This window comes from Atractosteus spatula, chromosome 4 (genome assembly GCF_055471065.1).
Source record: "Atractosteus spatula isolate fAtrSpa1 chromosome 4, fAtrSpa1.hap1, whole genome shotgun sequence".
Classification (NCBI taxonomy): domain Eukaryota; kingdom Metazoa; phylum Chordata; class Actinopteri; order Semionotiformes; family Lepisosteidae; genus Atractosteus; species Atractosteus spatula.
Genome location: NC_142709.1, coordinates 62,647,993 through 62,659,982, shown reverse-complemented (window position 1 = coordinate 62,659,982; position 11,990 = coordinate 62,647,993). Strand labels below are relative to the sequence as shown.

The window sequence follows — 11,990 nt, the reverse complement described above, 5'->3', positions numbered from 1 at the left end:
AAATGCATGTTTTATGACTACTGCAGACTAGTGAAAGAAAGGCATAGCGCTTCCTACAGGGTGTAATCAACTCACAATATTATTAATCAAATTACTACTGTATATTTTAGGCATTATGTTTTTTATTTCTCGTTAAAATCGGACAATGATATTGCCATACAGTATTTACACAACTATTACAACAGGGAAAACACTTTCACTTTGTCCATTCATTCTAAACGTTTTAGCCTTACTACTTTAAATTCAGATTATTGTGATTACATATAATTTTTAATAAATGCTGATGAACTGTTTCCACTCCCACAACTCAGTGCGCGCTGACAGTGACACCGCTCAATGCGCGTTCCCGGAGCCCGCTGTGCACGTCGCTGGTCTTGCGGAATACAGGGGGCTGTATTCAGATTCCGGAGACAGAAACCCGCCTGGAAAATAATGAACAACAAATTTGATGCGTGAGTAAATATATCCACCGTTGGGGGGATGTGCCGAAGGGGGTCCTCCATAAGAGCTGCACAGTTGTTGCTGAGGTGTAGAGCAAAGTAGTTGCTGCTAGCTGCTGCATTAGCAAAGAGGCGTGTCTAAACGAGTCCTGTACGAGCTGAGGTCAGGCTTTTGCCCTGCTTGTCATGTCCCAAGTATAGCCTCGCTGCACTGACTCTGAACCGACTTTTAATTTGTTTTGAGGATTCGTTAATGAAATTCTTGGAGTGCGATCGGAGAAGGCCCCCCAGGCCGTGGATCCCCGGGTTACGAGTCTGAGGACGGCTGGGGCAGGTGTGCGGGGGACCCGGTGTGGGAACTACACCTCCTGTCCTTGAAGGATTTGGCAGGAGAAGGTGTGAGGGAGCGCAAGGGGTATAAGAAAAAAAAACTCAACTCGTAGCCGTAACGCACAGCACTTATTAAATAATTAAACAAACTTGCTCGGAAATGTCTTGTGCAAGCCACGTTTATTTCACACGAATGCAGTTTCTAAGTTTGCATGAGTCATAGTCATTTACGGACTGATTCTTAGCCAGAGAAGTGAGCAATTCATCAAAACAAGTTGTGAAGCGTATGGAATAATGTCATAGTTTGCGGTCCTTTCTAACTCGTACAACTCTGAATCAAAAAACACTCTTGATACTGTTGAGACTAAAGCATATCTAAAGAATGCTGCATGGGAAAGTGCACCTCGATTAATCAAGTCTCGAATGAAGTTCCTATCAGTTTAAATTGTGTATTTTCTTGGCTTAGCTAATTATATTGTATTGAAAACAATCCAAGATCTTAGTTCTGCTTCGTGTTGATCTTTTTCCGAATTCAATACCAACAGTTTTTTTTTTTCATTTTGGTAAACTAAGTTGAGGATAAAAAATGAATCTGTTATCTGAAGGATTAAGTGATTAATTTACAGTATGTCTGGTGATTATCTTGACATGATTAGTTATAATATGCCACTGGATGAAGTACAGTATACCAAAATTACTCAGACTTCCTAGGGTTCACCCATGTGTGCATGCTTGTTTCAGAACTAGATCCCTGTGTTGGAGATTTCGATATCAGCAGAATAATTAAGCATCAATTGTGTGATTTTGAAGTAGTGTATACATAAATAGTATTACCTACCTTGAGGCAGCAATCCTAAACTGGCACAAGGCTTGAAGTGTGGATTTTGTATGGTTGTCTCATTTAAACCACAGAAGAACCATCTGTTTTAACATCATCCTCCACTAGCTCACCGACTACCGCATGCACAGTGCAGTAAAGACTTTGAATTGCAATAATGTGAGTGAGATCATACATCTTCTTGATGAGAAAAAAAAAATCGCATAAGCTCATCTTTTATGTGGTCCACAAGGAATGCCCATTTTCACGCATCAAAAGCAGTCCCAGGTGCTGTTAGAAATTAGGATAAGCCATATATAAATCATATTCTGGATGATTTTTATTTCTGAGATAAGTTTAGTTTCCTTACACTGGAATGCTTGCTTAGAATCACACTTGTATAGGTAGGTAATTTTTTTAGGTACTGATACACAGTCTTAATGCGGCAATCAAAACCAAAAATGGAGTAACATTGCCTGTCTCAAAAATGTTTAGTAGAAAGAGTCTTTCTACTAAAAACCAAAGAAGCTATGGACAAGGCCGTCAGCTCTGAAGTGGTCTCGCAGGCAGGAAACGTCTGAGATCTAGTCCTTTAGAAGCTAAAGCAGTATGTAGTTTGAGTGATTCTGACACTAAATCTAATTTTCTAACAAGGGTAATAAAACAACATTTCACTTAATGAAGTATTTTGTTTCAATTATTGTAATTAGGCCTATGAAACATAAAAAAGTGTGACCGGTAATGAGTCCACCAAGAATTTCAGTCATTTGCAGCCAAGAAAACTCATGAAACGTCTTGGGCTTCAAGAGCCCTTTGGGAGGTTTTGTGAGTGAAAATGAGGTTTGTAGATGATATGCTTTGTCACATATGGAGTCACACGGTTTGGCAGTCACATTGGATTTCTCAAAGATATTCACACCTCTCTGAAACCATCATGCGAAGCAAGGCCCAACTTTACACATGTACAGTAAGCTTACCAAGGATATGTACTGAGATGGTTCATAAGAAGCTATTAACTGCCAGGAGAGGATCAAATTTCAGTTACATTTGTGAAAAAAAACAACACTGAAAGTTGATTTGTGTCTTTTTACCTAAAACTTGATAACTGATACTGATACTAAAAAAGTGGCTAAACCAATTCAAATAATACATAGGATACTTTATAGTTGGAACAAGTAAAGGTTTATTCCATGCTGAAAAGAGAAGAAAAGAAAAAGAGAAAAAAGTGATTATTTTCTTCTCTTTCCAGCATGGAATAAACCTTTACTTGTTCCTTTGCAACCTATGCATGCTGACGCAGCTACCTACAGTACTTGAACTACTGTATTTTTGGTATTGTTTTGTATTTAATATACTTTAACAGACTGGACTAACCCTATTTAGCGGGGTCCAGTCTGTTAATTATTAATTAATTATTAAAGTTAATTATGCCTTTATACGCCTTAGTGCGTAAAAAAAAAGTGTGTGTATACCTTCCCCAGTGAAAGTGCATGATGGGACAGGAAAAGAAAAAAGAAATCTTTATGTGGGTGCAAGCCCCCCTAGGACTGTTGGTGTCAAACTCCCCCTTCCGGGGGTGTCCCTGCTCGTCCCATCGGGGGTTGTCCGGTGTGCCTTTATAGGATCTGCCCAGCTGTGCCTCATCATCTAGAAGCCGGGACAGCTGGGACTACAAAGGCGAGACATAGTCCTTGTACCAGAGCTCTACCTCCACACTGGGCACACCCCTGCATAATGCCACAATTGTCTTTTCCAATATAATTTCAGCTTTGGTTCCATGTTTGTCTGTGACACTCGTAGGGAGAAAAAAATCTAATTGTCTTGAAACTTAATGCAGCAAAACAGGCATTGGTGAGACTTTATCCAGCAGTCATGTCCAGGAGGCTGTAAGAAGCAGGAAGTACACAGGCTGAATGACAAGGTCTGTCTCTCACAGCCTGAAGGATGACGACAGTGGGGACCATGATCAGAATGAGGAGAGCAGCTCACAGAAAGAGTGTGAGAAAGAAAAAGCTGAGGAGGACAAGAGCCAGGCCACTGCTAAGAAAAAGGTGAGGGGTCAGTGCTAACGCCCTCAGTCCCAGAGCCTGACAAATCAGTGTCGACAGCTAGGTAAATACAGACATGCCAAAGGTACATTTCCCACAGTTTTCACTTTGTCTCTGATTTTGATGTTGAATTAATTGAATTAATTCAATTGAAATAAGCTTTATTGCCCCTAAGGGAATTTGTCTTGCACATCAAGAGCTCATGACATCAAACACACATAACAGTAATGCAGTACAGCAACAGTACAATACCATGATACGAAACAACAATTAACAGCATTGCTCAGTCAGTCAACTCAATCTATTATCATAAGATTAAAAACGGACAATTAGCTGATAAAGAATCTAAAACAACAACAACAAGATCCCTACCTCCAAACAATCTTTTCATTGTTATACAATTGCATGCTTTAAGGTGTAATTGATGTATATTATCTCTTAGTCTTTATACAGGGGATCTGGTACCTTTTTCCAGATGGTAGGAGAGTATATTCTAAAAGAGTGCATGAGAGGGGTGTTCTAAGGTTTTATGTGCAGGATCAATAGTATGTTGCTCTGTTAGACATATTGAGTCTGTGTATGCACTGGTAATCTTGCCACCAGTCCTGATCACCTTGTTCAGCTTCTGCAAGAGCAAGGCACCTCCCCAGCCCTGAACACAAAAGGTTAGAATACTGCGAAAAAAACTCTTATTGATAACTGTCAGCGTTGTGCCTTCTACATTAAAACTCCTTAAATTCCTTAAAAAATACAACCTTAAAATACCTCTTATTTTAAATACATCCTTAAAATACCTCTCCCCTGTATTGGTGGTCCAAACTAATTTACAATCAATAATAATGCCAAGGCATTTATATTCATTTGCGGTTTTGAAATCCATTCACAGTTACAGGGTTCATAGGAATAGGACATTTCTTTTTGAAATTACCATTTCCCCCATTTTGTTTGTATTTTAAAGCAGTTAATTTTCCTGACACCAATTATAAAAAAAAAGATTAATCTTTATTTTAAAGCAACTACTGTTATTTTTTTATTGAAACTACTGATGTGTGCTGAATAAAACGATCATTGTAAAAGCAATGCCCTGCACTTCCAGCAGAAATTTCTTTGTGCTGATGCCAGGATGGGTGTGAATCTGTTCTTGGGGCTGTAAAATGGAGGGGTGAACATTTTTTGTGCACAGAGGCACAGCTAAATCACAGTATAGTTGAAATCACCGAATTTACATGCGATGTTCAAGATTTTGAATTGCACTTTTAAAAATGGTCAGACTGTGCAGGGTGAACCCTTTTCTGTACGCAGTTGAGCAACTCGGTAAATAGGTTGCCTCTCTCTAGACAGTTGTCCCAGGGGCAGGTGAGCATCCTCTGCAGTACAACTACACCTTCTGGTACTCACGGCGCACCCCGGGCCGCCCCACCAGCTCTCAGAGCTACGAGCAGAACATCAAACAGATCGGGAGCTTCGCTTCGGTGAGTTGCCCCTACCGTGCCCCGTTCCTTTCCCAAACTGTCTTTTTATATATTTTTTTACTTCGTAATATCTGCATCTACAGCTACGTCGCAGGTGATTCCACTGTCTATTCTGTATGGACTCGTAGACGGCAGCAGTAGTGCAAGGCTGAATATTTGCAGGCTTTGAGCTTTCACATATACAGTAGTTGGCAGTTGTGTTCTACAGTGGAATGCTTACTATGCCAAAAGCCTTAACCAGCAATGAAACGCACCCAGTGTATAGCCCGTGAAATAATTTTGAATATATACTTTTCCTTTAACATTTGATAAGGATTAGGAAACATTATTTTTAATGAGCTACATTGTGATGAGTGTAACAGTGTCAGGTATATTGATGTTTCTCTCATTTCACGGAGAAGGAAGTTATTTCGTTTTGGGTTTAAGGTGATCAGGAATAGAATATTTGTACTTCCCTTTGCATGTGCTGAATCGTGGTAGAAAGTGGTTGCCATTTCAAAATCCAGGCTACTGATTAAATTCTGAGCAGGTTTATTGTAAGAGAATGGATGTCCTTATAAACATGAAAAAGATCGTAGTACGCAGGATGTTTGCATTGTGAGTTAAAAGGCTTATCTCAGTTCTTGTGAATAATGCTGAAATCTGTTACTCCATATCCTTGCACATGTCCTTGTCTGCACAAAAATGGTGGGCTTTATTCAACATTAAAAGGGTCAAGGAAAAATACAAATTATACATGACAATCCATCATGCTGTTTATTTTACTGATAATTCAGAATCAGAAACTACTTTGTTGTCCACAGTGGAATGTTTTCTTTGGCCTCACTTAGACAACAATAAACAAACAGTGTCTGTACCAGAGTGCACAAACCATTCAGTGGATTTTACAGATTTATACAAGCAATGTAATATAAATACCAAACAGTACAATACAAAAACATAAGATTCAAGTGTGAGCAGCATGCATATACAGTATATGCTCTCAATACTGTTTTGTGAAGGGGTTCATACAGTACACCAGAGTTTAAAAGAGTGATGGCACTTAGAATTAATGACTTATTTAAAATGTTGTTTGTAACCTTTGGTACTCTGAAACTGTGGATGGTGATTTTTCAAAATGGTAATGTAGTGCATTTGAGGCTTCATTTACTATTAACACTGCTTTCCCGTAAACACTCTTAGTAAAGTTGTGGTTCAGCTGGTTCTGTTCTACAATAAAATAATTCACATTTTCTAGAACTATATTCAAGGAAAGCCTAAGACATTTGTTAGGAAAAATAATTTAGGCTTATGATAAAATGTATAGTCCTGACAGGGGTTGGATTTGTAAAATCATCCTTTTATGTCTTAATTTAGTGTGGTCACAGGTGTTTCAAAATGCAGTCTGTACTCTGCACTGACAGCGGGTCCCATACCTCTTGTCAAGAGACATGAGAAAGGCTGAGTGCCTGGCAGACACATCCCTGGGTAATAAAGTACATGTGTGCTCTCTTTAAATGGACATCTCTGTTTAATGACATGTTCTGAAAAGAAACAATGTTATTTATTATCCTCCCGCCTAACAGACGAGTGCCAGGAAAATAGAGGCAACTGTTAACAGTCTGCCGCCTCAATAAACTCTGAAGTGGGAAAGGGTGGAGTTCGTAAACCATTGCCTTTGTATCTTCCTTCCTTCAGCTGCAAAGAATGTGTAAACAGTTTATTTTTATGACCATGGCTTTAGGAATCTGAACATGAACCAGCACCTTCACAAGTAAACATATAGTGTACAGTTTTGTCTTTTTTTTTAACCTTCTCAGTGCATTCCACATAGTATGTAAAGTCATTAGTTTCATCAATCTCTATTTTTACAAAAAAATGTACAAAAAACTTTTTTTTCTGATAACTGATGTTGTTAAAGTGAAATAAATGTTAAAATCAGTACCTTTTATTTACCACTAATAAACCAATGTTTAGATGCATTTAGGTGAAGAGCACCTTGTGACTTAGTTTTAAAACTTATAGACCCACAACATGCATTAGTGGTAGTGACCTTTCCTCCTCATCAGCAGTTTCACATACTTGCGCTGTCAGGGCAAGCCTGGCCTGTGAGGCATTCTTGAAGCTCATAGATCGTTCTCAAAGGCCCAACGCTTTTTGGACCATCTCTGACGGTCAATTCGAAATTTTTGTATGTGTTTTTACCTCCATATTACCCATCAGTTCTCTCATACTTCATCACATGTTCCTCATGAGTATTGCTGATGTGCCGAGTAGCTGTTTCAGATGCCAAGGCACAGTTATTGAGTGTGATGCTGAATGTAACTATGCTCTTTACTCCAGGTGGAGCAGTTCTGGCGTTTTTACAGCCATATGGTTCGACCTGGTGACTTAACAGGCCATAGCGACTTCCATCTCTTCAAAGAAGGCATCAAACCTATGTGGGAGGTATAAAATAAAATTTGGTGAATCGCTTTTGTGCCATTTAAAGCCATTTAATTCTGTGTTGTGTGAATTTATCTTAGCAAATTAAACTACTGTAATACTTCAAAGACTTTTAACTAGTTTCTTCTTACAGAATACATTAATTTGTTCTATTTCAAAAGACAAATAACAATGCTGATATGTGGGAAATGCACTTGGAAATGTGAATTATACTGTAAACCGTCATTCCTTGCTACTTCGTACTAGCTGCTGACATCACTTTCTCTGACATATTTTGGGAATTTCTATTAACTGACAGTTTTATAACATGGGATCTATGGGAATACATAACAAAAGGTCATCATGAGGACTTGTATGTACAATATTTAAAACAGGACAGCGACCACTGAATATGAAATATTTAGCCTTTGCCAATCCATTAGTGACAACCTGCCTTGCTTTATCCCCAGGATGATGCCAACAAGAGCGGGGGTAAGTGGATCATTCGGTTGCGGAAGGGCCTGGCATCACGATGCTGGGAGAACCTGATTCTGGCCATGCTTGGGGAGCAGTTCATGGTGGGGGAGGAGATCTGTGGTGCCGTTGTCTCTGTGCGTTTTCAGGTACTGATGCATTTTTACACATGCTGTTAGCAAGATCAGACCACAGGTGGACAGGTCTTGCACAGGTAGGACAGAGGAGAAAGAGATAGTTATGAGGAGAGCTTGTTGTTGTGAGCTTCTCTGTGAGTTCCTCAGAACCTAGATGATAGCACATATGAAAATGACCTCACCAGCAACTGCAAAAGGTAAAACCGTATTCCATTCCTGCTATTGCACTGAAACAAATGACAACAATGAAGTCAAAGTCTCAACAGATTGTGTTTCAAGTTTGATTTAACAGCTGTTTATGCAGAAACTAACAAAGACAAAAGTTTTGTATTTATTTGTATATTTGTTGTGAATATGGGCTTGGTCAATAAGAGTTTAACCTTGTTATGGCTGATTTTAGCTAATTCTATTTCAGCAGTGTAATGTGTGCTTTATTCATAATATTGCATATTCAGAAAATTGTGAAATACTTCCATATTTGTTGTATATGGCTAGGATTAGAATAACATTTATTACTTGGTAGTGCACACCACATATTGTAGGCCCGAGACCAGGCCCCATGTTTCTACTGGAATGAATTTTTGTGGTTTTTGTCTTAGGTTGTGTGCATTTTGCAGGAGGATATTATCTCCATTTGGAATAAGACAGCTAGTGATCAGGCCACCACAGCACGTATAAGAGACACCCTACGTAGAGTCCTCAATCTGCCACCAAACACCATCATGGAGTACAAGACTCACACAGACAGTATCAAGTAAGTGGGATAGTGACATTGGGTGACATGCATATACTGTAAGTGCTGTGACAAACCTATTTTTTAATCCTAGTTCTTTCAGGTACTCAACTTGTTTGCAAAAAGTAGTAAAAACAGCTGACCACTACTTATAGCTATGTAGGAAGACACCAACATCTTCTCTAAGTTGTATTATTAAAGACATACAGTACAAAGCAGAAGAAAGATGTGGCTTTCTAGTCAAAACAGTACATCTGACCAAATTATTCTCTTATAGAGAATAATAACAGGGCAGTGAGCTTGGGATGTCATGACTGTTTTAAAATAGTCTAGTTGCACTGCCAATACTGAGCAGAATTTGATATTAGTTCTCCACACAAATTCTAAATCTGAGAACAAATACTGTATATTTCAGTTTTCACACGCCTTTTGTGTAATGTCTTTAGCGGGGAGTGTTGGAAATCAGTTTTTAAGAGGCTTTTATAGTTATTTTTGTGCTTATTATTTTTAGTAATATTTACATTTTATAGTTACTTTCTGCTGCTGAATAAAAAACTTTTAACTGGTGTATATTGTGACTAAGTTTGCAACTTAGATTGAATGATTAATCAAAGCGTTTGATCGGGTGACAGGATAGGGATCTGCCAGTCGGGTGTTGGTGGCACTAATTGATTGTGATTTGTCAGGGCATGGGAAGAATTCCATGGGCTTGTGAACACCAGTGGTGGCCGTTGACCATGAATCCTGTGTTTGACAACCCAGTAGGTACTGTCTTTCCATCTGCACCTCACAGAAATTGTGCGAGACCAAATGCCTTTCTATATTATTTCTTATACTGTATTCTTATCTGTGTATACTGTAATGTAGAAGAGCTCAGGAATGGTGAAATAGTTAATGGGAAAATAATCCACTTAAAAAAAGATATACAGTTGTACCCTGGTATAGACTGGGATTGTGTTCCATATTTTGCCCATATAGATTAATGGTCAGCATGGGGCTTATGTTCTGGGATTCAAGTAGAACACACACTTGCCTAAGAAGTACAGTATTTAGGTACATTTTTTCTTTTTCTTAACACTATAACATTGTGCAGGATATAAGATAACAGTCAATTGGAAACACATTTTGAGCTCTGTTGAGCAATACTGTACAGTAATTGTGTAATATTTTGTCTTTTATTGCTTTTTCTGACGGGGGTTCTGCTGTTTATTAAATATTTACACATTAAAAGGATTACACTATAACATTAATTGCTAAACATCTTCATTGTAGCATATTTATCAGTATACAGTAGTATGGTAATGTGCATAAGTGCATTAGAGTATTAAAATTAAGCTATAGTGTAAAGTAGAAGGTATGGAATATAATTTACATCTGTAAAAGAAAAAAATAACAGTGTACTTCCTTGCATTTTTTTTTCTGTAGAGACTGTTGAGGCTTTTCAGAAAACGCAAGTAGCCATGTGGATGGTGATGCTTTTCCTCAAGAAGTCAGAGAAGTTGCAGGGTGAAGGATTCCTGGACTTGAATCATTGCTCAGCAGAGAAGTGACAGAAAAGGGCAAGGCCTACTTCTGACAGCTTGTGGCCACACATCCACATACGGTTCGGCCATGTATCTCTGGTTACATGCTAAATGGAATGAAGAAGCAAGCGGTTTGGTAGATATTTAGAAAAGACAATTTGGAGAAAGAGTTTGGGACGGTTTAACGTCAGTGTCTTAAAAAGACTTCTTGTGCCTCTCCAGCACAAGGATGCAGTGGCAAAAGGAGAACATGAAATATCAGTCATCTGTGAGATGGGAAGCAGCTGATTTGAAAGCAACTGAAATTAAATTTCTTTGATGCCCCTTAAAACTGTTGCTTTCATTTAAGTAGTGACCTTCCTACAGAGGTATTATTGGATTATACTGTACAATCAGAAGGTGTTCCTAAAGGTTATTTTTCATAAAACTAATGAGGTAGAACAACATTGATCCAGCTGAAGGAAGTGTGCTTTAAGCAAAGGTGAATAAAATAACATCTGAGTAATTATATTTACAGTACACCTGAGGAAAGGATCCTTATGATATGAGACCGTTTTAATAGACGGTACTGACGTGTAACCTAAATTGGTGATTGGATGGTCTCACATGGATCTATGTTTCCAATTACTAGGACATTTTTATGATGTGCTACCATGCTGACTAAATTGCTGTGCCTGGTCTTTCCCCTGACTAACCTACTTCTTGAGATGAAGTTTTAAAAGAAGGTTTGGTGGTTCAGTATTAAAGCAGGGGAACAAACAGTATTGTCACCTCAGAGAGCTACTGTATGTGTTGCTGGGCAGTTCTAATTGGGGGTCAGCTGGTGGTGCTGTTGTGCAGACAACACTGCCACAAAAAGAGCAATGTTTTGCTTGAATATAGCAATAAATGGCAATTATGCACCTGCTGCTAATTACATTTTGTTGTCTCTCTGTGTGATGTTACTATGTGTTTTCAATATAATGCCCCCCTCCAAAAAATGCTGACTTGACAGCAGTCTTATTTGTAATATTAGAATTACCTACTGCTTAAACTATGGCAATTTTAATATTCCAAATCCAATGTTAGACGTTGAGGAATACAGATTGGTTTTATTTACTAATGCTTATAATATATTGTGAATAATTGTAAATGTTCAGATATTTACAAAAGTGTTTCTGTTGATAGTTTGTACATAAAAGGTTTTTAAAGATATTTTCTTGTTTGTTCTATGAATGTCTGAAGTACCTCAGTTTATATTTATACTGACAGACCTGGAGTTGTCAGTTATTTATTTAATGAGGTTCATTGCCAACAAGCATTGTGAAGGGCTGCCTTGAAGTTCAATATCTTGATGCTCAGTCCAGTATTACACATAAAAAGGATATGGGGTGATAAAATATTTGTACCAAAGTACAGGTCTGTTAATCAAGGCGTGTTTTGACTATATTCCTTTTGTGTTCATACCACAATGAAAAGATTTGGTTTAAGGAAAAATGGAAAATTTGGTTTATTAAATAACATTACAAGAAATATATGTAGGTTTTCCAAGTGGAACAATACACATGGGTTAATACAATATAGTAATGTTGATCCTTGAATTAATATCCTACTTGTATATAATCTTAATAAAT

The 11,990-nt window shown here is 38.1% G+C and overlaps 1 protein-coding gene across 4 annotated transcripts; it reads left to right on the top strand.

Moving 5' to 3' along the window:
- Nucleotides 1–331: 331 nt before the first annotated feature.
- On the top strand, nt 332–11,571 carry eif4e2 (eukaryotic translation initiation factor 4E family member 2). Of its 4 annotated transcripts, none has more exons than XM_088913149.1 (8): nt 332–452; nt 3,524–3,638; nt 4,973–5,107; nt 7,430–7,534; nt 7,981–8,133; nt 8,739–8,875; nt 9,541–9,619; nt 10,280–11,571. In XM_088913149.1, the coding sequence occupies exons 1-7, from the start codon at nt 337–339 to the stop codon at nt 9,587–9,589; spliced, it is 810 nt and encodes a 269-aa protein (XP_088769275.1). In that variant the 5' UTR covers nt 332–336; the 3' UTR covers nt 9,590–9,619; nt 10,280–11,571. The 4 variants fall into 4 exon arrangements, 3 of the variants coding, with proteins under 3 accessions (XP_088769275.1, XP_088769273.1, XP_088769274.1); XM_088913147.1 differs by having other exon boundaries at nt 8,721–8,875; nt 9,541–9,615; XM_088913148.1 differs by having other exon boundaries at nt 8,721–8,875.
- Nucleotides 11,572–11,990: the final 419 nt, after the last annotated feature.

Excerpts from the sequence above, each read along its gene's own strand:
- eif4e2 (XM_088913147.1), top strand. The coding sequence starts at position 337 with ATGCGCGTTCCCGGAGCCCGCTGTGCACGTCGCTGGTCTTGCGGAATA. Across the intron at positions 7,535-7,980 it reads GCATCAAACCTATGTGGGAG|GATGATGCCAACAAGAGCGG; the intron begins GTATAAAATAAA and ends CTTTATCCCCAG. Across the intron at positions 8,876-9,540 it reads ACTCACACAGACAGTATCAA|GGCATGGGAAGAATTCCATG; the intron begins GTAAGTGGGATA and ends GTGATTTGTCAG.